This window comes from Prunus mume, linkage group LG6 (assembly GCF_029339155.1).
Source record: "Prunus mume cultivar Tortuosa linkage group LG6, ASM2933915v1, whole genome shotgun sequence".
Classification (NCBI taxonomy): Eukaryota; Viridiplantae; Streptophyta; class Magnoliopsida; order Rosales; family Rosaceae; genus Prunus; species Prunus mume.
In genome coordinates, this window is record NC_142703.1 from 731,207 (window position 1) to 757,367 (window position 26,161).

Genomic DNA, 26,161 nt, shown 5'->3' on the forward strand with positions numbered 1-26,161 from the left:
AAGAAGGTTTATTACATTAAACCTACTAAAGTGATCTTCTAATCAACTTAGGATTACAAAGACTTATTGTTTATTAGGAACTCAAAACCTATCTCGATTAGGCAAGCCTGAAACAGTGTTCAATAAGGATAATGAAGGCTTAAGGGTTCCTAGTTCTACAAGGATTGAAATGGATTAATCCTATAGCATGAAGGATATCTCTAAGTGTTTCTTGATGGGCAAGACACTTAGAGAGATGCATATAAATAGAAGGCTCCCTCCTAGATCCGAATAACACAACACAGCTAAACAGAAATTCACCCATCAGAGTTATAGCTATAAGGATCGGATTCTCAGGAGAAGAACTTCTATACCTTGCGCTGCCAATCTGTTCCAGCATCATCCAGTTCTTGCGCCAGCACCATGTCAAACTGAGGTTAGTGTTAAACATGTTATGGCTTTAAAGGAATTAACACTATGATCCAAGGGTGTACATTTAAACTGAAACAACTATTAAAATAAACATTTGAATTGTTTCTTTGGCTCTCGGCTGAAGGATTACACACCAACACTCCTCCTTCTCACACTTGGCATAGAACACAACTGAAGGCAAGCCCACTCCGAAAAATCATCTTACTTTCATTTCTGTCAACACCCAATTCGGTGGGGCCTTGCAGCTCTTCCTACGTACCCTTTATGTCAAGCAACTGATCGCGGACAAATGGGATGCCTTCATATGGCTAGCATGGCCGTTTAAGGCTTGCTAGTCCCACCCATTGTATGCAACTATAGCAACCGCTGCACTTCTCGCTTTGGGCTTCGCCGCCCCCATTGGCTTTGGAAAGTAAGTTTGAGGTGAAATTTGTAGTCTCACATTGGAAGATTAGAAAACATGTACAGTCTTGAATTGAATTTGTATTTGTATTGTTTATTTTTAAAAGAAATGATTGTCATACGATTGTCATACGAAAATGAAAACAGTACTGCAACTATATATGATGCTTACGCATGGATACAGTAATTGCTATGCCATTAAAGGCTGGCAATATAGTTAAACAGCATTCGATTCCTATTATACAAAACCTGCTAAGATTAAGGGAAAAAGAAAAACGAAAATTTAAAAAAAAAAACCAAAAACAAAAAACAAACAAAAAAAGAGTTGATCAACTCCACATTATATAACTAGCTAGCTAGCTGGGCCAAAGAAAATCAATGAAACCCAGCAGCTATAGGTCTTGCATTTTTATTAGACGGCAGATCAGCCGGCGGGGATGGAAGCATAAAGAGAGCCAATACTCCACTTGCTACAGCTGCTACGGCTCCCGCAATAAACGCTGGTAAATTCCCGCCTCCGAACAAATCATCCCAAGGTCCACTTGTTACTGACACGAACATCTGCAAATTCATTCAATAATTAAGTTTAGGTTTACGGTTTAGGGTTCGTGCGTAAATAACTACGCTAGTTTTTGCTACCAAGCTTAATCATAAGTGATCATGAAAGCATGCATTACCTGTGGTATGACAATTGCAAGGTTTAAGACTCCCAAAGAAAGCCCTGTGAATAAATTCAAATACCCAAATGTTAATAGATGATTCAGAAGAAAATATATTCTACTCAAGAATCTGCATAATTAATAAGTCAATTAGTAGTCAATTAGGGAGAAGCTGCTTTACCTTGGCCTGCACCAGAAGTGCTAGAAAATATGGATGCTAGAGCAAAGGGAATGCTGAAGGTCACCTGTAAAGGAAGATAATAATGGAAGTCATTAAACAAAACCATGATTTCACAGGTAATTCCTATTTTAATATATTATCAAACAATATTCAAATTTAAATAAATAAATATTCCTGAAATTAATTTCCAAATATATACATAATATATACTATGGATGGATACATTTAATCTGTGGAATGCCATCTGGCAATGTTTAATTTAAGAAAATATAGTGATAAAAGGATAGAATAGCATGGGGTGTGGACCCCACACCCCGCCCCCAAAAAAAAAAAAAGAAGAAAAAGAGAAAAGCAAGTGCTGGTCCGGAATTAAATTAGCTGAACCAAGCAGCTAGAGGCAACCAGGGGAAAATTGGGGGTTAAAAATGTGATGTACAAAATTATAAAATTAATAACTTAATTTGTTGTTGAAACCGCATGTTAGATGCCTTCAATTTTGGTACAGGACAAACGGACTTGATGCAATTAAATGGCATTGATAACTCTCTCTCATCCTAGTAAATGTTCCTAGTAAATGCGTCTGGTAAGATGTGTCTATTGTGAGTAAAACCTTATCTGCATGCACTAAATGACCATGGGATAAAACAAAACAAACACACATGCATACAATGGATAAGCTTGATTCCCCCCATACGGTGCGGAGCTAGAATTGTAAAGTTGAGAAGTAGAAAATACAAATATATAAAACTTAGAAGTATTCAATAATTGCATATTTAAAGCTAAATATTTTTAATTGAGTCATATCTAATTTATTTTAGATGAAATTTTAACTTAAATTATAAGTTGTTTATTACAAACTCTATATATTATATATAATATAATAGAGAAATGATAAAAATATGGGTGTACACTCCTGGTGAGTGGCTCCATACCCCTATGAGGATTTCCGAGAGAGATATCAAATGTAAAACGTTAAATTTGATAGAAAAATCCTTAAAATTTGTAAATCAATTTTCTAACAATTTAATAATTTTGTACCAAATTTAGAAAAAAAAATTTATGCACAGAATTATTTTGTACTAATCTACCATATCTAATACATTATCCACCAAATATCAATCAAAATATTTGGGTAATAAATATCTCATATTGCAATAAACTTACCAAAATTAGATTTATAGAGTAATTAACAGTGACTTACCGCCTGAGGAATACCCAGCACCGCAAACAGCGTCAGTGCACCGGCCTTGACACCGGCAGTTGGCGGCGGGGGCTCAGCTCCGCCATGCCCGGCAGCGATAGCAGCGTGCCGACTCGACTGGGCCAATTTAGTGATCAAAACAGTCATTGCCAAACAGATAGCCAGCAGGAAGTTGACAATGCCCCACAATCGCTTGACCCCACCAACCCACCGGCCCAGAGGCTCAATGGCAAGCGACATGAAACCCAAAACGACGGCGTTTAGCATCAGCCCAAGCGCACCGGCCCTCACCCCCAAGTCGTACAACCGCCCCTTCCCAACTTGGCCTCCGTACACCTCCCGCCCCATCCAATCAGTGTCGAACAGCAAGAACGGGAACCACGCAATCCAATTGAGACACGTCACCAGAAGCAACACGAGCATTGGCCTCTGCAGCTCCCTGAACGCAGCAATCATTTGACCGAAAAACGGCACGGACTTAGCTGTCGTCGACTGGGGCTCGATCTCCCCCTCCGCGACGACGCCATCATTCGGCGTCGTTTCCTTCACCGACGTCAAGGCCACGATGGTGAGGACGAGAAGGAGAGTGATGGAGAGGAAGAAGCAGCTCTTGAGGTTGGCGCAGTAGACGTCGCATGCTTTGGTTATGGTGAAGGGGAACATCTTGTGGAGGTGGGAGTAGGCGCCGGCCGCGTACCCCAAGACGTTGCCGACCGCCATGAAGAACGCAAACAGGGAGTTGGCTGTCCGCATTCTCCTCGGGTCGTCACCGGAGATGTCGGCGAGGAGAGCACGGCACGGGCCCTGCAGCATGTTGTTGGCGACGTCGAGGATCCAGAACCCGACGACGAAGACGGCGACGGCTCGGGGCTTGGTCGACTTCTCGAGCGAGTCACCGCTGAGGTGGCCGATGTCGGCGGCGTAGCCGATGAGGAAGACGGAGACGGCGACGAGGCCAGCGCCAGCGGCGATGAAGGGGCGGCGGCGGCCGAAGCGGGAGGTGCAGCGGTCGCTGTGGTAGCCGACGATGGGCTGGACGATCATCCCGGAGATGGGCCCACAGAGCCAGACGAAGGCGGACCAGGTGTGGGGACGCCGAGGAGCTGGATGTAGGGCGTGAGGAGGGAGAGCTGTAGGGCCCACCCGAACTGGATTCCGGCGGCAATTGAGGCGACTAATATGATTTTGGGCAGCGGGGCTGCTGCCTTCTGCGACGGCGACTTCGTGGTTTCAACTTCCATGACTACAATCACTCTCTCTCTCTCTATGTCGCTCTGCTGGTGAAGAGGGGGAAATTTCTTGAGTGAGAGAAGATGTGGAAAGTGAAGAGAGTGAGATGTGGTCTGTGTGTGTTGGTTGCATGCAAATTTATTAAGGGAGGCGACTGAGGTTCGGTCTTATCCGTTTTGAAGTTGATGAATGGATTCAGAGGGTGAGTCGTGGAATACATTGAATTATTGTTGCCAAGAGTAGAAAACAGCCATGAATACCTCTTCTTCCTTTCCGGCTTAATTACGGTCTAATCCTTTTCTTTCGTCCTCGTCATTTCCATGACAAAGCTTTTACAAAGATACTTTCTCTTTATGGCATGATTGTTTGTTTTGTTCCCATATATGTTTGAAAAGCATATAAATATTTTTATATAAACATTTATTCATAATTATTATTTATTCGTCTAAGAATTATTCATCCTGATAAGGAAAAGAATATTTGGAGTCACATGCCAATTTTTATAAGAAAAAGAAAACCAAAAGCGAAATGCTGGACATTTATCCCATTCTTTGTACTTGTAGATTCGCAATCTGTAACTCATATGACAACCTTTCATTGTTATATATGAATTCTCTACAACTCAAAAGTTTTGGGTAAGGTTTTTTCAAGGTTTAGGGTGTTACATTTAAGCCAATAAATGTGGTCCAAAATACGAAGAAAAAAACCCAATTGACTTTTCAATGGATCCAAATATACCAAACAAGCCTTGAGAAGTTTGAAAATTACAACACTACCTGAGGCCTTTTTTCTACAAACCATATCGCGAGGATAATAATGATATTCCACATATTTTTTGAATTACAAAAGAGTAATGCTACACTTACCATATTTTTATCCCACATTTCTATACCACATGATGTGGCATATCCATATTATATGCCACATCAATTAAATCAATGAAGTGTATTTTAATTAAGGCAATTAGAAAAACAAATACTTGAATAAATCATAAAATAAAAGAAAATATCAAATAATTTTAATTGATGTGGCTGTCCACCAGTTGCCACATAAGATGGTATAAAGATGTGGTATACAAATGTGGTAAGAGTAGCATTATTCATTACAAAAATAAAAATACTAGTCATACTACAATTGTATACCATCTCTTTAATAGTGGTGTACCCCATTGTCAGATTGATGGGCTCCACCTCTATTAGAAAGGTGGTACACAATGTGGTATGCAAATGTGACATGTTTAACATTGCTATTAAAAAAATAAGACAGCTGGCCATTTCTCCTCCTGTGGTGAACAAAAGGTTAATATCAACACTTTTAAAGAAAATCCCATATTTCTGAACTACTTTAAGAACCTTTTTTATGTAACCAACATGTGTTATTGGCAACAATTAATTTTGACAAAAGTATGATTTTAAACACAATTTCAGCTTAAAATTTATGTTTCAAAGGTGGCTTTCTTTCTTGTTAAAAGATTGCAACTCTTTTTTGGTTTTTTGTTTTAATAAAGAGCAATAATATTTAATTGATAAGAGGAATAGAAACAAATACAAAGCTATTATGGTGCCAAATATGAATAAATTTTCGCGACTGACCATACCTAACAACAAGTTGAATTCATATGGAGAGAATCACGCAAAACCCACAAACTGATTAAAATATCTTATTCAGCAACCAAAACCAATCATACTTAAACTTACAATACAAATTGGTTGAGCAAATGACAAAAACGGCATATTCATATTGAAAATCAAAAACTAAAAAGAAATAAAACTAACAAATGACAGCAAACTCTTAAAGAGTTCATTAAAATTATTAGACAAATAAACTAAGAAGTAAGATCACCCCTCCACATCCTCCCGAGCAAGCCGAAAAGAGCCATAGAGCCATACCATCTAAGCCGATAGTGCCGTAGTGGCTAAACCGAACCCAACGCAACCCGGCATATTCCCGTCATTGCAACACCAAACGCATGTTGAATCCTAACAATTAGAGCCAAATCCTTGTGAACGTAGGCCCAAAGCAACGACTATCATGACGCGACAACGTTTCACAACGGCTGCTTCCATACCACAAAGCGAGGAGAAAATTGTGGGATTGAGAAGGGAGGAGAGGAGAGAAGAGGGGGAAGGGAGGAAGGCCAATCTAAAGTTTCTTTTCTTAGGGTTTTCTTATAGAGGTTTTCATTTAGAACCACTAATGTTTTTATGTTTCGTTCCCGCCTAAAGGAAACATATATCTCTGATGCAGCTATATACTCTACTTTAGTCGTGTAGTCCGTAGTAGTGCTCTGCTTGCAACATCTCCAACTAATTGTTAATTATGGTTTCTTTAATTAATTATGATTACATTTCGGTGGGACATGGCCTTAGTGTATTTAAAATAGGACGGGCCCGACCCATTGTTGTCACAATATAAGATAACTGGCGACTCAATGCTTGGAACCACGCCAAGTTTAGTAATGAACTTCGTCATCCAAATAACTCTACCTCTGAAGAGGTCATATACCCTGCTTTAGTAGTGGAGTCCGTAGTAGTACTCTGCTTGCAACATCTCCAATTGATAGTTAATTATGGTTTCTTTAATTAATTGTTATTGCATTTAATTAAGGATACTGATTTTCCCACTTCATTTTTATCCACTTACACTCCATTTTGTTTAAATTGTATGTTCTCACTCCTCTTTTGTTCACTTACACTCCCTTTTATCTTATAGTAAAAAGTATTAAAAATAAAATAAAAGGGAATGTAGGTGGATAAAAGTGGAGTGGGAAAATCACCACCCTTAATTAGAGCACTTCCAGCGCTAGGCATTAACCCGGGCAAAAGGCTCCTCTGAAGCCTGGGCCAGACTAAGGCAGAAATCCAGCCTGCAAGCCCACAGGTAGAAATTGACTGGGGCTGATTTTCAAATATTTTTTTTTACTGTTGGACCCACAAGCCCACATTGCCCAATGGTTACAAGCCATGTAACTTCTCCTGGAGCCTCCGATAAAAAAATCTTGCACAATCCAGCAGTTGTCCAATTTTTGGCTAAAAAAAATTGAAAAAAATATCAAAATGTTTTTAAAAAAAATATCAAAAAATTATGGAAATTTTTTCTATACATACCTACCAATATTATTCACTTTCCACACTAATTTAATTTCAAAATTTTATCCGAAAATGTTATCTTGATTTTTAGGTGAGGATTTTACGATAAATATTAACACTTGGAAATTGAAAATCTTATCTGAAAAGCTTATCAAAATCAATGGTTTAAGTATAAAAATTAAAAAATAAATTTAAGTGAATAGTAATTGCCTTAGACTTGCCCTAAACTTAGCCCTCGTGTGTGGAACCATAAATGGCAAGGCTGACACTATTCACATGAATAGTGGCAGCCCTTGCTTGTCCTTACCCTAGACTTAGCCCTTATGGGTGGAGATGCTCTTAATTATGATTACATTTAGGTGGGGCATGACCTTAGTCTATTTAAAATAGGACGAGCCCTATCCGGCCCATTCAAACCTTAGGGTTGAAAAAACCCATGATGGGTAGAGCTTGATCTAAACCCTCTTAGGGCCGATCTGGCCCTACTAGACCCATTTTATAGCCCATGATGGGTTACCAAAAAACCAACCTAGGGTAGTATGAGCAAGCTTCTCTTCAAGCCGATGGAAACACAAAAAGCTCAAACCTTAATCTTTCCATTCTGCTCATTTTCTCTCAAAACACCATTACAAGCCTAAACACCACCCAAATATTTCTACAAATCACCATCCTAAGATTCAAGCATCAAAATTATCTTTCCCTGTTTCAAAAAAAAAATTCAAGCTGCCAGAAGAAATTCCAAAACTGCCGGAAGATATAGTCGAGTTAAAGTTCCAAGCTTTTTCCTTTCCAAATCTATCTCTCTTTCAAGTAGCCTTTGGACACCATGTCCTGAGTTTCATCCACTATTTAAAACCACTATGAGAAACACCATTTAGATATTTTCCACAATACATTCTCTTAACCCAAGCATTATAAATTATTATTTTATTTTATGATAAACTTATGGGTACTTAGCTCCCACACCACAAGTCTCTCATGTTAAGTTAAGCTATGTCTTATTCATTCTGAAAATACCTGCAGGATGACTCAAAATGCCTAGAGGAGGGTGAATAGGCCAATTTAAGATTCTAATCAAATAAATAAAAATAAACTTCGGTAGCAGGATTGATATGGCTTATCAATCCTGTAACGTGCTGGGCATAAAATAAAAGAACACGCAGAGAATTATTTTACGTGGTAAAACCCCACCTCTGGGGAAAATCCACGGGACTCCTCAGTCCAACACAAATCCACTATAGAGCGATGATTACAAGAAGTACTCACACACTTATCCTAGACACATTCTAGATAATGTTTACCGACTTCTTCAGAACTCAACTTCATCACAGGATGATCTTCGACACTCCTTATGTTGAACGCAATACGCCACGATTGCTTCAAGCTCACCGGAGGAAAACCGCCACCACGGTCTTGGTGCCCTCAACCGTATGAGTCACCGACATGCATATGAATGCAATATGAATGATTAAAGTGTTTGATAAATCACCAAGTAAACATTGAACACTTGATGATTTATCTCAAATATACGCACAGCAGCTTTTCTTAGAATTCTATATGCTCAAAACAAATATCTCAAAAGCTCTACAAATAAAAGAATGGCACATGATCTTTTATACAAGACTTGTTCTCTCTCATGGGATGGGAGAGAAACCCAATAGGCCACGAATATTAAACTTCCTATTGCACCACAACCTATCATCAATAAGAGATTTGATTCACCTTGGACTCAAAGTAATGACGCCTCTCTTTAAACCAAATTAACTAAGAGGTAAGCAACGTGCAGAGTCACAATAGGAAAAGATAATATTTTAACTTCAATTAAAATAGAGTTGAACTAGGAAAGTAATCTCAAGAGATAAAATCTAATCTTATTAGAAATAAGATTAACATAAAAATACTTGAGTGAAAATAACTCCAACTAGGAATCCTATAATGAATGCGTGATTATGTCATGATTTACCTGATGTCAAGATTCTCATATGGTCAGGGCATGCCTCGGAAGTGTGGGGTTGAAAGAGTAGTGACAAAGCATTCAATAACAATTCCTCACAAACTAATTTTCACCCTATACTAAAGTCTAGGAAATGCCAATACGAATTTCGTACTAACACATTCCATCCATTAGAATACGGATATTATATTATCCACATCCTTAGAACAAGTTCGAACTCAAGTTACATTCCTCTAGCACCTGCTTTATTTCATATGTCCATCTAGCATATGCTCGAGTGTATCGTGAAACAACGTCCTTGCTGCAACTTGCTATATCCTTATCATCAACACCTGCAGTATATTGATGTTTTGTGCCACTAATGTCCTTTGTCAAATTCCTATGTAGAGATGGAATTCTCTACCCCATTAACTTCTCAAGGAGCCGTTGGAGATGACCAAATCACTCCCTAAGACTTCAACTCTTTTAGGGTTGTTTTCGGCCATGGTGCTGTAAACTCAAATACAAGGGTGAAAGTGAGTTTGATCCACCATGTAGCAGTCCAACAAGCCCATTGTAGCTCTTAACAAAAAGTCCCCCACAATAGTGAAAGGGAGATGAGTGTAGACTCTATCGGCATAGCAAGGGACGTAGCCAACAACCATGACGATTGAGTAGAACGTGCTGGTAATGTTTTAGTGTCAAACCCAGAAAATCCCTTTCATAACGTATTGTTGGGCACATTGAGGATCTAGAAGCCCATAATACCCTATTAAGTTGTTCGTGTTTCTAGAAAACCCTATGGTCACGTTTGGTGCTAAAAAATGGATGTGGATAGAGTAAAAGATAATCCCAACATAATCCTATTATGTGCATTTTTTAAGATAACTTGTCATACTGAAATGGTGAGATACATAATCCTACTACTTCAACGACAATTTACTTTTGGAAAGAAACTTAGTATAAGTTCAACTTTTTTTTTTAAAAAAAATTTCTTGAAACACTAAATTAAGGTTAAAACATTCACACAACCTTCAACCACAATTTTTACTCTCCGAAAGAAACTTCGTAAAAGTTATATATATATATTTTATAAATTTCTTCGAAGACAAAATTAAGGTTAAAACATTCACATAACCTTTAACCACAATTTGTCTCTTACTATTTTTTCCAAATAACATATTTAACCATAAAGACTAAATTACACACACCTCGAAGTTTATTCATAGTTTCACATAATGTCGTTGGGTTTTATAGTAATTTCATATAACCCCTTAATAACTGAAAAAAGGGCATCATGACAATATAATAATACATCAATATTTATTAAATTTAGTAATACATTTTTTTCCCTAAAACATCACACTCATAAAAAATGAAGCTTTTACCAATGGGGTGTTAGTTGGATTGATCTAGGCCTTTGGTCTGCTCCCAAGTGGTCTTCGGTTGAAGCCCCCATAGTACGTGTGTGTGTGTGTGCGTGTGTGTGAGTTTCCCCCCTCCCAAGTGGTCTTGGGTTTAAAGTCAATGTTTTTTTTTACTTCAAATTTTCACTCAGTTTCCTCAACAATGAAACATTGACATAACCTACAACCACATTTTACCCTCCGAAAGAAACTGCGTAATAGTTAATTTTGTTTTTCTTCAAAGATTAGCAATATTAAAAAAATTTGAAAATACGACTGTTTATTAGTATCTAGTATGGTGATATGATTATAACTAAATAATATTATTTTTTAGTACAAGTGATTGGGGGAGGGGGTTTATACAAATATCATTGGGTGCCTGGAGGTTTCGAACCTCTCCTCATATTGGTGGAGATGGAAGAGCTCAACCAACTTAGCTATACCCTACTCGCCTAAATGATATTTTTAGTTTCAAGAGATTTAGTCAAAAGGTTAAATGAAAGCATGTGAAAACCTCTCAAGGTCATAATGTAATTTTTGAAATCTCAAGTGGTTATCTGAAAACATGATAAATTGGAGGGGGTGTCCATATACTTAAACCTAAGAGTATATTTGCCATTTGGAGAGTCTTAATGTTGATGTCAACAATTTTAAGATGACATTTTGACGGAAGGGGTATGGAACGATTTAAAACGTTAGGAAATTTTAAGAAAACATGAAAAGTCTCAAAATGTGTGAGTATATCGAACCTAAAGTTAGGTTTTCTTTAGCCAACAAGGTCTAACCTAGTGGAAAAAGCCTTGACTTGCAGGCCAGTGGTTTCAAGTAACAAACCCTCATGAGACCTTGACATTGGTTCTAAATTTTTTATATAAGCGATATTGGAGGAGGAGGCTTTTCTCACACAATCATTGTCAAGGTGTCATGGAGGTTCGAATATAAGATCACTGATCTGTAATTCAAGATATTTTTCCACTTAGCTAGACCCTACGTTGTGCTTAAGTTGAACTTTTTCTACCTTTGGCAGCTGAAAATTTCTGTATCAATTTTGAATTTAGATTAAAATGGGAAACTAAACAATAAATTGAAGAGATAAAAAATCTATTTAAATACAAATGAAATTATGAATACATGACGTTATACACGCAAATTATTATGACTTGGAAAGACCACATGCTTCAAAGCGTAACTGCATATCAATTATCATACACTAGAGTCGTGATGTGTTTGTTTGAAATCGATCATGCAGCTTCATCTTTTTGTCACATGCATGATAATTCTAGCAATTGTTTATAAGTTGTATATGCTGATTTTCCAAAACGACAAAGACCAATAATGCATGATGCTGCTGACCATTGTGGTCAATGCTGAAGAAGTGCAGTTGCTTGACGTTATCCTTTTTGAGCTTCCGGTCCCAAGAAACTGCAAAGATTTCTATATTGACTCTGGACAGCTTTACAACGTAAGAAATGGCAACCACTTGCTGTGCTGCCGTCGTTGAGTCATCATTCTTCATTCAATTAAACATCTCTAGATTACTACTTTGGGAAATGGGCTTCTACTTCCTTCGAGTTGTGATGTCTATTCCTTCCGAGATATTTTTCTTGTCAAGAAAAAAAGAAATTTCATAGAAATTTCTTTTTTTGGCTAAACGCTAAGGTATTTATAAAAATATTTTTATCATGGGGTAAAGCATGTTGTAAAGCTATACCACTATAATGATGCTAATTACAAGTAAGTTTCAAACTCATTACAAATATAAAAGTTATCGCATCCATAAATCTAATGTCTACCCTAAACGACTACTAGATTATAGTCTAGTCCAATTATTTTCAAACCTTCTGCACTCTTAGAATTAGCATTATGAATATGTGTAGCAATGAGCTTATAGGTTAAGTGGTTAAGAACATTTATCCCTGCATATAAGGTGTTAGGTTCGACTATCCCTTCCCCAATATTGCTTGTATAAAAAAACATGACCTTTGAAAAGTTTAGGGACCATTTGTGATAAAAACCCTCAAGGAAATGATTTTATTTATTTATCACAAATGGTCCTTAAACTTTTAAAAAGTATTCTGACAGAACCCGCCCCGAATTTCTCGTAACAGGATGAATCTTGTGGATTCCCGACATCACCCCGATGTCGGGCCCACCTACTAAAACTATGTCCTCTTTTGCCAAAGAGGACTAAGGCACGAGACTTTCTGCCGAAAATTCGGCAGTAGTCTCCCCTGTATATCGAACTTTTCCCAAATTTTTCAACCTACATAAAACACATTTAATATCACCAACTGGCAGCATGCACAAGATAATCTCATGCAATTCATCTAATTGACCTCCGGCCTTCACATAACATAAATTACTTCCCAAATTTTTAGCATGCAACCGCTATCATCTAACTTTCCAAACTATCCAACATTCGAGATCTTAGCCTCCTAAGTGAATTTTAGTCCGCGGCTGCACCTAGGCGCTATCCTAGGCTGCCTACGTACCCTTACTAAGGAATCATGCCACACGTAATTCTTTTCCTAAACCTTTTTTAATTTAAATCACAATTCACCAATCACAATCTTACATATCTCCCCATACGCCCAATCTACCAATGCCACGTATGGGGTATGTCAACACGTCGGCTACTCCTACGACACGTACGACCTCAACACAATATCACATATCTCCCCATACGCCGGATATACCAATGCCACGTATGGGGTCTGTCAACACGCCGGCTACTCCTACGACACGTGCGACCTCAACACAATATCACATATCTCCCCATACGCCGGATATACCAAAGCCACGTATGAGGTCTGTCAACATGCCGGCTACTCCTACGATACGTGCGACCTCAACACAATATCAATATCTCCCCATACGCCGGATATACCAACGCCACGTATATGGTCTGTCAACAAGCCGGCTACTCCTACGACACGTGCGACCTCAACACAATATCACATATCTCCCCATACGCCGGATCTACCAACGCCACCTATGGGGTCTGCAACACGCCGGCTACTCCTACGACACGTGCGACCTCAACAAAATATCACATATCTCCCCATACACCGGATATACCAATGCCAAGTATGGGGTCCCAACACGCTGGCTACTCCTACGGCACATGCGACCTCAACACAATGTCACATATCTCCCCATACGCCGGATATACCAACGTCAGTGTATGGGGTCTGTCAACACACCGCTACTCCTACGACACGTGTGACCTCACAAACATATCACAGGGTGGTACTTAGGGTAGTGCGTATAGCACTTCAAACTGACATTCTAAACTCTTTTTATACTTTTACAATTACACATAACTATATATTAAATCTACTATTGTATAAACCTCAACCCCGGTATAGCATCCGATAATCCCTCAATTTCGAACCATAGCTAATATCCTAATCCCACATAACCAACATACAATCAAGGCCTGTCACTACGGTCATTTTAATCTTCCTAGGAAGGTAACACTACCTAGGAAGTCTCACACTCAACCCAAGGTCAAACTACCCAACCTTGGTCAAACGGGCCCGTCGGGTCCACGACCTCCAAATTTTGATTCGAAAGTCCCTATAGGTTCTACAAGACCTGGGACACATGCCCTGCAAGTTTGGTACAAATCGGACGGTCGGATCGCTCACGATCGCATGATTAGACGGTTACTGAAACCCTAGCCCTAGGGTTGGTATTTCCGGAGTATTCGGGACTCCGTTTTATGATCCGTCGAATCCTACACGACCCTAAGGATGTCTAAATTAACATATTATCAATTCAAGACCATCCAACGGTCCAAACCTAGCCTACCCGGATAACGTGCAATATGAGATATCCGTTCGGGACTCTAACGGTATCCAAATTGGGATCCGAGCACCACTACGCACTCGTAACAACCTAAGGATCCCATTGGGACAAAAATGCTCCTCAGCTACAGTGCCCACACGCCACTACATGCCCCGTGGGTGTCCAAAACGATTACCTTTTGCCGGAAAATCTCCAAATCTCAACTCAAAACTCCTACCCTAGATAAAACACCCTATTTGGAACTACTTTTGTTCTTGGACCTACCCCAAAAACTGACCGGAAGTGGCCGGAATCGCGAACCCAAAATCAGCCGAACCCTAACTCAAAAATCAGACAATCTAAGCTCAAAATTAATGAAATCCTACTCAACCATCAACTAGAACTCGAGGAATAGGTGGATTTCCATACCTGGATCGCCAAAAATGGAGGCCGGAAGAGAGAGATCGAAGGACTGAAATTTTCCTCTCAAACTGGTTGGTTTTCTGCAAAATCCAACAAAGTGTGGCTGCCGTCTGGCGTTAGAGAACATGTGAGGATGGAAGGCGGGATTGGTGATCATTTTGGTACCGGCCCGTCATCTTTGGTGGCGGACGAGAACGGCAGCCAAAAGCGTGGTTGGCTCTGTCGTGGAGGAGAAAGAGAGAGGCTGTGCGAAGGAGAGAGAGAGAGAGAGAAGTGAGGGCATTTCTGACTTTTATCAAAAATCCCTTTTTGAAATAATTACGATTGTGCCACTGAGTCTCATTTGATCATAACTCTCTCGTTACAACTCCGATTCAAGCCCACTACGTGTCTACGGACTCATCTTGCCATGCTCTACGCAACGATACAATCAAAATTCCCAATTTCCCTCCGAATCAGAAAATGACCAAAATACCCCTATCCTAAGGGTGAATTCGTAATTTCACTCAAATTAATTAAAACAGGAAATAAATTTTGAGTCGGGGTGTTACATATTCAGTTTGGTTCCAAACTCTCAAATCAATTAATGTGGTCCATATTTTGATTTTCATATCAATTTGGTCCATACTGTCACATTTCGACCAAACTTCTATTAAATAAATAATGCCGAATTTTCACTATATCTTAAGAAAAACTTGGGCAAATAATATACATGTGTATTTATTCTAAGTCCCGTCTTCTACTTTGTTAATTATGAATGGAACATATAAATATCCCAGCATTACAAAATGGGCATATATGTAGTGTTTAGAAGTCTAGTATTATGTACATAAAGTGAAGGTACTAATATTTTCCTACAAGGGTAAATTATTACCCTTGATTCCACATTTACAAAGGTGATTTGTGTTACTCAGCATCTGCTTCAAACTCACATAGCATCATCTCCCTTGGCGCAAACTTAGAGCACCCATCAAGGCAAAGGCAAAAGATGATACTATTACGCATAGTTTTACTTGATAGGAAGTCTCGGATGCTCTCACTCAGCCTATGTTGTTTGCTTAACATGGCGTTTCTTGAGGCACAATTCTGACTCTTACTCATCCTGAGCCTCAAGTTGCTCTTACTCACATCTTGAAGCATCTCTTGATCTTTATCTGTCAAAACGGGGAATGAACCGTTGGCTGTGTGTCTAGATAACAGATTTATCTTCTGGTTTAGGGTTTTAACAGGAGTTGACGACATTCCACCGTTACTAGCCCCTGACTGGCTGATCAGATGCCCCAACTTCTTATGGGTCCTCCAAGAACTTTCCACAGGTTCATCATCTGCAGAGGAGATGGGGAGACATCAAAAACTTTATTAAACTCGTGAGCAACTTGTGCTTAAAAACTTAATATTTAAAGCAAGAAAGAGAGGTAGGAGAGATGAATAATCAGAATTGTAAATCAAAATGGAAATGGAAAATAGGAGAAGCTAATCAATAATTTTCTTTCAAAATAAAAATAGTATGTTATCAAATGGAAATGGAAAATGGAAGTCGCTAATCAATAATTTTCTTTCAGAAGAAAAACAGTTTGTTATCCTATGAAATGTTGGAAGTTTGAAAGCAAATGTCCCACATTGGAGAATCTGTAAGTGGCATGAAGATGACTGATATAGTCAATGTCAATGGCGTCAAAACTCATGTTAAGGAACTAGAGAAGTTCAAAGGGGTGGATTTCAAACATTGGCAACAAAAACTACTGTTTTTCTTGACAACACTAAATTTGGCTCATGTAGTTAAAGAGGAAGTTCATGTGGCAACAGAGAATCCAATACCTGTAGCCAAATTTAATGCTATTGATGCTTGGAAACATTCTGAGTTTCTCTGCAGGAATTACATTCTCAGTTCATTGGATGACACCTTGTATGATGTTTATTCTTCATACAAGACTGCCAAGGAATTGTGGGAGTATCTCGAAAAGAATACAGAACAGAAGTTGCTGGTACAAAGAAATTTGTCATTGGGAAATTTCTGAATTACAAAATGATAGACTCCAAGTCAGTGGTTAATCAAGTGGAAGAACTCCAGATCATTATGCTTGAATTGCATAATGAAAACATGAACATGAACGAGAACTTTCAAGTGGGTTCAATCATAGAGAAGTTGCCTCCTTCCTGGAATGATTTCAAGATCTATCTGGAACATAAGAAATCTGACACGACCCCGGATGATTTGGTTCTGAAACTAAGAGTTGAACAGGATCACAGAATTATTGCGAAAGTGGATAGTGTTTCCTCTGAAGCCAAAGCCAACATTGTTGAAGGCAAAACCTCTACTGGAAAGCCAAAAGACAATTCCCAAAAAAATAAAGGCAAGTCCTATTCTAACAAATTAGCACCAACTAGCAAGAACTTTAAGAAAATAAAAGGGAGTTGCTGGGTGTGTGGAAAAGTTGGACACAAGGCACAAGATTGTCCTCACAAGGAGCTTCTGCCAAATCTGCCAATAATCAAGCACATGTAACTGAAGATGTTTTGGCTGTTGTAGTGGCTGAAACCAATATGGTCTGGATATAAAAGATTGGTGGATCATACTGGTGCAACCAAGCACATATGTGGCGACAAGAGCACGTTCTCTACATATCAAGAAATTTTTGGCGGAGAACAACTCTACATGGGAAATTCCTCAACTGCTGCCATTGCTGGAAAAGGAAAGGTGCTGCTGAAATTTACCTCTGGGAAGGAACTGACCCTTCTAGATGTACTTGATGTCCCTGATATTAGGAAGAACTTAGTGTCTGGTCCATTGCTTAGCAATAAGGGCTTTAAACTAGTGTTCGAATCAGACAAGTTTGTTCTTACTAAAGGGGGAATGTTTGTGGGAAAGGGTTATTTGGCTGAGGGTTTGTTCAAACTTAATGTATTGGCTACAAATGCTATCAATAAAATAAATAAGGCTTTTGTTTATATTGTTGAGTCTTGTGATATTTGGTATGCTAGATTAGGACATGTTAATTTCCGTTGTTTAGATAGAATGATCAATTTAGGGTTGCTGCCAAACTTTAAAATTGATCATAACAATAAATGTGAAATATGCACAGAATCAAAATTTGCAAGGCAAAGTTTCAAATCTGTTTTTGGAAGGTCTAATGAGTTGCTGGGTTTGATTCATTCAGACCTTTGTGATTTTAAATCAACACCAACTCGTGGAGGAAAGAATTATTATATTACTTTCATTGATGATTGCAGTAAATTTTGCTACATGTCTATTTGATAAATAGCAAGGATGAGGCTTTGAATATGTTCAAGACATATAAAGCTGAAGTTGAAAATCAATTAGAGAGAAAAATTAAAGCTCTAAGATCTGATAGAGGAGGAGAGTATGAGTCTATAGCCTTCTCTGAATTTTGTGCTCAACATGGAATAGTTCATCAAACAATGGCTCCATATACACCTCAACAAAATGGTGTTGCAGAAAGGAAAAATCGAACTTTCAAGGACATGATTAACTCCATGTTGAATAGTTCAGGGCTTCCACACAATCTGTGGGGTGAAGTCTTACTTACTGCAAATACAATCTTGAACAAAATTCCACATAAGAAGACTAATAAGTCTCCTTATGAAGTGTGGAAAGGTAGAATTCCTACGTATAAAACCATGAAAGTGTGGGGTTGCCTTGCAAAAGTTCAAGTACCTTTGCCTAAATGAGTTAAACTTGGACCAAAAACAGTAGATTGTGTCTTCATTGGTTTTGCTAATAATAATGCAGCCTATAGATTCTTAGTGGTTAAATATGAAATTTCTAATATTCATGTTATTACTATCATAGAATCTGTAGATGTAGAATTTTTTGAGTATATCTATCCTTACAAAGAAAATAGGTCCTATCCAAATAAGAAGAGGTCACTTGAACAAAATCAAAGTGACATTCCTTCTTCATCAGGGTTCATGAAAACGAAATGGAACCAAGAAGAGGAAATAGAACGAAAATCCCAAGAAATTTTGGACCTGATTTTCTAACCTTCTTGTCAGAAGCTGAACCACAAACATACAAGGAAGCAATGGCTTCAAGTGAGGCTTCCCTTTGGAAGGAAGCAATTAAAGGTGAGATGGATTCCATTTTACAAAATAATACCTGGCAATTGGTTGACTTACCACTTGGTAATAAACCAATTGGTCATAAATGGATATTCAAAAAGAAATTGAAGGTGATGGTTCTATAGACAAATATAAGGCACGTCTAGTAGCAAAAGTCTATAGACAAAAAGAAGGGCTGGATTACTTTGATACACACTCACCTGTATCAAGAATCTCATCTATAAGAATATTAATTTCTATAGCAGCCATATAAAAACTAGGAATACATCAAATAGATGTTAAAACGGCCTTTTTGAATGGAGAATTAGATGAAGAAGTCTATATGGAATAGCCTGAAGGGTTTGTGGTTAAAGGACAAGAAAAGAAAGTGTGCAAATTAATTAGGTAATTATATGGACTTAAACAAGCACCAAAAATGTGGCATGAAAAATTTGATCATGTTATGTTGTCAAATAGTTTTAAGATCAATGAGAGTGACAAATGCGTGTATATGAAGAGTTTCAAGAACTCATGTGTCATAGTATGTTTATACGTTGATGACATGCTCATAATGGGTACTAACAAAGAGATTATTAATTCTACAAAGAAAATGTTGTGTTCAAGTTTTGATATGAAGGACTTGGGACTTGCAGATGTCATACTTGGAATTAGAGTTCAAAGAACCAAACAAGGTTATTTTTTGACTCAGTCCCATTATGCATAAAAAATACTTAGAAAATTTGGTGATTTTGATGATCCATCCGTTGTGACCCCTTTTTATCCATCAGTTCATCTAGCTAAAAATAGTGGAGATGTAGTATCTCAGCTAGAATATTCTCAAGTGATTGGAAGCTTAATGTATATGATGAATAGTACAAGGCCTGATTTAGCATATGCAGTTAGCAAGCTTAGTCGATATACTAGCAATTCGTCTGATGATCACTGGAAGGCTTTGATTAGAGTGCTACAATTTATAAAAGGCACAATAAATTATGGATTGCGTTATACAAGTTATCCACCAGTTTTAGAAGGATATAGTGATGCAAACTGGATTTCTGGTGAAAGTGAAACAAAATCCACTAGTGGCTATGTATTTGTGTGTGGAGGGGCAGCAGTAGCTTGGAAATCACCCAAGCAAACGTGTATAGCACAGTTAACTATGGAATCTGAATTCATAGCTTTGGACAAGGCTTCTGAAGAAGCAGAATGGCTTCGAAACTTTATGGAAGATATACCGTTATTACCTAAACCAATAACTGCTGTATGTATTCATTGCGATAATATTGCAGCCTTTGCAAGAGCCAAAAATAAGATATACAATGGCACATCAAGGCATATAAGGCGAAGACATAGCACAGTTAGACAGTTGCTCAAAGATGGAATAATCTCATTAGATTATGTAAAGTCAAAGGAAAACATAGCTGATCCTTTGACAAAAGGCCTACCTAGAGGGCAAATTAAATATGCGTTGATGGGAATGGGTTTAATGTCAATATAACAATGGGCTAACATGATGGAACCCTACCCTAGCTGATTGGAGATCCCATGGTCTAAGTTCAATAGGCAAACTAGTTGGGAATGGCTCAAGGTATGAACACACTATTTACTCATTCTTATGACCAAAGTGTGTTGTCTGCAGAAGTTTTTAGGGTATGTTTTTGTACAAAACATTTAATGACATTAATATTTTGATATTCAAAAGAAGTATGGCAAAATACTTTTAATTAACATTACCTATATAGGAGTAAATGTGGGGTCGCATTTATGAGAATTACATGACTACATTCTCTAAAGCTCCTATGAAACTGGAATTTGTTCAGGACCAAAATGAACACAACCGCATGAACTTAAGTGTATAGATTTGATGCATGTGTGGCGTATTGTCTCGGTTTACTACAAAACAATGAATAGTTCAAGGTTGTGAATTCCACTGATTCATTAAGTAGATCCGATACGTCTAAACTAGGGAAAGTTCAAGTCCAAAAGACACTTATCCTGATGTGTATTTTATCTAATTTCTTCTCCAGTTTTTTTTGAGTCTGCATGTATTAAAAAAAACACATTTGCATTTCAAATGTGGGGTATTGTTGGAAGTTTGAAAGCAAATGTCCCACATTGGAGAATACAAAAGGCTCCACATGCTTTATAAGCATGAAACCAAGACACCAATTAAATAAGATTGGTGGGCTGATGGGCTTGGTAGTGAAGACTATCATGGTTGGCTTGCTTGATTAATAATAATATATAAATAATCAAGACTTGGGCTTTGGGCCTTGGGCCTCTTGGGGTCTCTGAAAAATAAAAGAAATACACCTAGCCCGAAAATAAAATAAATATTTTTTGAATCCTGAGATAGACGCCTGTTAAACTTCAAGCTGAGAAGAGGCGAAATTCTGTCTTTAGGATTGCGAATACGCAAGCCTCTATCTTCAATAAAAGTTAGTATTTTGTACTTAATTCATATCTTCCTGTTTATACAATTTTCATATTTTGTTACTGTCTACTTTTAGAGTTGTGTTATAATATAGTGATTCTATAGTATAAGACATTTACAGATTTTTCCTAACATGAAATGCTTCAAGATGACCAATGGTGGACAGAATGTCATTATAACCTCTCTTTTTTTTTTTCTGTTTTTTTTTTTTTTGGTTTGATCAAGCCATTGTAACAACAGTGACAGTAATAAAGAGATGAAAGGATAAACGAGGCTGGGCTGCCAGTGGCAATAAATAGAAATTTCATCAAATATTTCAAATGCACACCAGCACTGCCAAAAGCTTCATGGATCTCCAAATGTAGAAAGTTTACAATATCTACAAGCTTTTGGACAACTTGTAAACACAAGATTTCAGATAGGGTTTCTCGAATAATACTTCACACGATACTGCTTCTGTAGACAAGAAAGCCATCAAGGTTGATCATCAATACTCCTAAGCATTAAATTGTACATAATTCCTTCCTGTATGCACCTAAAAAGAGCTAAATAAAGCAAACTGACTTGCTACCTCTTCAAAAGTCTTCGACCAGAGTGATTTTTTCTTTAAACTGCTTACAAACTTCTCTTGCATCTCTACATCTGCTCTTAAAATTACAAGGCTGTCTCCTACATGTCAAGTTATTTACAATATTATGCAAAGTTCTGATTGTCCTCATAGCAACAAAGATACAATAGCAACCCCCGTGAATATAGATGCATAATTCAGAACTAGGGAGGAGTCTGCTCTTAAAATTAGGAAAGCCCATGTTCTGAACTCAAACAAAAACAGAAATTAGCTGTTAAATGGTGCCTTACTTTCCAGGTCCAGCCAGAAAGAAAGATACAAACAGAATAAACAAGTAAAATTATAGCAAAAAAAAATAATGCCAGCTCAAAACTTAAAAATCTATTGCGTGAACTTGAAGCTCTCTAAAGCTATCCATCACAAATTAAAAACAAATTTTATTTTATTTTATTTTATTTTTTTATTTTTAATAACTACAAGGCCATAATATGAGAATCAAATGAAATTTGTCAAAGACCAAGCTGTAGGTTATCTCTTCTAGCAGCATTTGCCCCATCTTCTTTAAGCCTATGCTGATACTCTTGTTCCAGTCTGTCCAACAATTGCAACTCATGACATAATTCCTGAAACCAGGAAACAAATTTTTCTTCTCTTCAGTAAAGTTCAAAAGGACAATACATGTCTGCCATTAATTCAAGGAAAGCTGTGAAGTGTGAAAAGGAGATAATGAATGCGTTCTCCATCCAATTCCTTGCAAAAAAATTACAATGTTAAAGTAGAAAATTCATGTAACCAAAGAAAAGATGTACTGTGTATACATATAGATCTTCCGCGGGTGAGAAAAGGAATTTGTGTTTTGATATTGTTACTGATACAACAGTAACGTGATAAACAGGTATAGGATTTTCACAGCTAAACCATCAACAGATACTGCTGTAACTAAGAGATCAGCATTTTCTATATAACAGTAACATGTAAATACTCACTGCTGTTGACTGAACTAAAGTCATCAATTGTTCCATATCTGCCTGTGCTTGCCTTTTGAAATGCTTCTGTTGTGTAACTTTTGAACCAATCCTAATATAACACAAAATTGCAGGTGGAACACATGAGAATCTCAATTTAAATGTTGTAAATGACCAAGAAAATAGAGTCACAAGATTCATTAGTATTACATCACTCCTCAAAATAGAAGTCCAAATTGGGCCACCTCAGATATTTAGAATGCTTTCCAAAACGCACAACGTCACTGGAAAATGTTTTCAGTTCTTATCTGCCAATGTTGAACGCATAACATTCTTTCATTAATGTAACAAACATATGAAAAAATAACCAGAAATTATATGGTGATAATAAACAACAAGAAATACTCACTCCGAAAACAGAAAAAACATAAATGATATCTGATTAACCACCTCTTGTCGGCAGCAGCAATTCTCAGGAGCTCATCCCTATCTCTAGATATTAAAGTTTGCACCCCTTTTGATGGTAGCACCACCTCCTTTAAATGTCTGACATTATCCTCTGAAAGGGATTGCATCAGGTTGGTACCCTTGACAATTGTGTTTGTAACTTCAAAAGCCAAAATTGAAATTGTATTCTCTTTCCTTGACATTCCTGAGGTACCAACAATGGAGGTCAAATTTGTCATGCTGCTACCAAGACTGTCCAAAAATTGTATAGCCTTCCCAAACCCAGTGATGCCAGCTTTGCCCAAAAGTGAGCTCACTTCTGAAACCGATAACACGAGCAACTTACTAGTCTACTCAACAACTTATCTGTAACATTTGGAACATTTATATCAGAACCAAAGATTGCATTCTATATTATTATGCGGTAAGGACATTTTGCATTTCTAAGAAAAGACAGTGATAACAGTATGACATTGTAGTTGGTAGGTCAAATTCAAACTGTTTCGCAATGTTTTATACAATAAGGAGGTGGGAGAGGCTTGAACATGCAGTTTCAGACGTTAACAAAACCCCACGTACATTTGCTTTGATTTCCTAACTATAGTTTAGAGGCAAATATTAATCGTCATTTTCAAGAACAATAAATACCAGATGTTTTCTGAGCAATTGAGTTTGTTTTTTCTTTTAGAAGAAACATATTTTATTCAAAGCAAAAGCTATGTACAAAAACATGGACGAGACATAAACAAGCCATAAAACAGGGATGAACTAACCCTTTGATCTGCTTTTATAAATTTAAATAGAGTAAAGAGAAACTTAATAGGCCTCTTGTCATTCATTACTCTGCCCTCTTCATATTGAAATTTCAAGTTTGTTTTCTGTAGGAAGCTAATAAAGCACTCTGAATCTTTATACTCAAAACCTACCACACTCTGCTGGTTTCTAAAGATGTATCCAATTTAATTATTCACCTGAAAGCAATGACAAATGGTAAGACCTTGATTTCTGATTGGACTTTGCATCACCAGCTTCCTTCCACAGATGAAAGATTACAGAGCTCTCCTAGGGAGAGGGTCACAAGCATAATTAATAAGGAGGCTTATTCGGTGAAACCAGCTCATTAACCCTAACTTCCCTACCATTGCAATGACCAAAAAAATACAAAGTACAAAGTAAATCTACATTCAACTCTGATTAAGAATACGCATGTAACTTTCAGGATTTCTAAAGTGATATCATCACCATAATGGCTCCAAATTTCAGGCACTGGCATTGTCCTACTACAATGGCCCATGGTTCTAAATTCGGAAGAAAACAAATAACCACAAGAAAAGTGCATTCATTTTAGGCTTATTTACTGTAGCACCCCCTGAATCTTCTGTCAAACCTCACTTAACACCCCCAAAAAAAGTTAAATGGGTCACTTTACCCCTTGACCGTGGTTTTGTGGTCCACTTCTCTCCCCCCACCATTAACGCCATCCAAAAGACCGCCAAAAAGCTGACATGGCAGGGGCATTATGGTAAAGCACCCACGTGGGCCAATTGCTGACCTTAGTCGCGCCTACGTGGCATATTGACCCACTGGACATTGAAAATCGTAATCTAAGCGGCTAAGTTCAGAAGTCTGCCAAAGACCCCTTCTCAATCGATATAATTTGGGGAGATTAGGGTTTGGACTGTATCAAAGAGAGAGATTCGAACATTTGAGAAGAATCGAAAATTGCAGAAGAGTGAAATCAAAGAATCAAAATATGGGCATTGCGCGAATATTGGACAATGACGATGCAGAGAAAGAAAGGAGGTTCTCAACCCGAGTATGGTAAGTGGCCCTTTGCTTTTGCTTTTGAAATGAAATCGATGAAAGCGAAAGATTTATAAAGTGTGGTCCAGGTTTAAACTTCTTTATTGTCTGCTTGCTTTGTTGGGTCGGGTCCAAAGGTGTTGAGTTTGATTAGCCTCGAATAAAAAATTGTTGTGGTCCCCTATGTGTAGCTGTTATGTTTTCTTGTTTACTAGTTGTTTAAATGCCGTTTTAGTGCTTTACTAGTTGTTTTCTTGTTTGCTAGTTGTTTAAGGGTCGTTTTAGTGTTTACTGGTAGTTTGGTGGTGGTGTTGCTATACATATGACTAGGCAGTGGTTGAAGTGTGTGTCTTTATATTCTGTTGTGCAGATGACAAAGGAATAGTCACCTTTGAAGTACACCATAGAGGTAGAATGGTAAAATCCCCAAACCTCAATGAGTGGGTGGTGGTTTTATGTGTGTGTGTGTTGGGGGGGGGGGGGTCTATTGATTTTTTGGACTACATAAATTTGTTAGAGATATATGCTTATGCAAAAGAGTTTGGGCATCATGACGAAGTGGTTGTGACAGGGATACAAAATGGTAAAAAAAAAGTGTGTATAGATAGTGATGCTCAGCTACTTGATTGGTGTAATTTGGTGCCTCCTAACTTTCAAAGAGTGATTGTCATTTACTTGGAACACCCCACTGTTATTAATGTGGATGAATCTGCAATGACTTGGAGTGAGAGGGGTCCTATTGCAAGAAACCTAACTGCTGAATTTGAACAATCTGGTTATGAGGGTATGTATGAGAAGGATGAGGAGGATGAGGAGGATGGCATTGCTGTTGATGAGGAAGACGAGGGTGATGAAGGTATTGTTCCTGAGCCTATACATGTGGAGGAAACTGGTGATGAAGGCACTATTCCTGAGGGTACCAATGTGGCTGAGGATAGGCATGAAGGAATTGTTCCTGAAGGTATAAATGTGGACGAGGAAGATGATGAAGGTACTGTTCCATATGGTATAGATGTGGAGGATGAGACTATATATGAAGAGGGAGAGAATGACAAAAGGGCTGAAAATGATAGTGAAGACAGTGAAGACCTTGAATTTTATGATAATGCTTATGACCAAAGTGAAGATGAACAATGCTTGTTGGAGAAGGATGATAGAGCA

At 37.9% G+C, this 26,161-nt stretch overlaps 1 protein-coding gene and 1 pseudogene across 1 annotated transcript; both read right to left on the reverse strand.

Moving 5' to 3' along the window:
• Positions 1 to 973: 973 nt before the first annotated feature.
• LOC103343198 (sucrose transport protein) lies at positions 974 to 4,246 on the reverse strand. Its single transcript, XM_008246866.2, is given in 5 exon segments — positions 974 to 1,374; positions 1,491 to 1,534; positions 1,654 to 1,717; positions 2,855 to 3,945; positions 3,948 to 4,246. Coding segments are annotated over 5 exon segments (1,533 nt in total). The 5' UTR covers positions 4,096 to 4,246; the 3' UTR covers positions 974 to 1,188.
• An 11,384-nt stretch (positions 4,247 to 15,630) lies between these two features.
• Positions 15,631 to 23,634, reverse strand: LOC148915754 (protein PSK SIMULATOR 1-like; annotated as a pseudogene).
• Between the last annotated feature and the right edge of the window lie 2,527 nt (positions 23,635 to 26,161).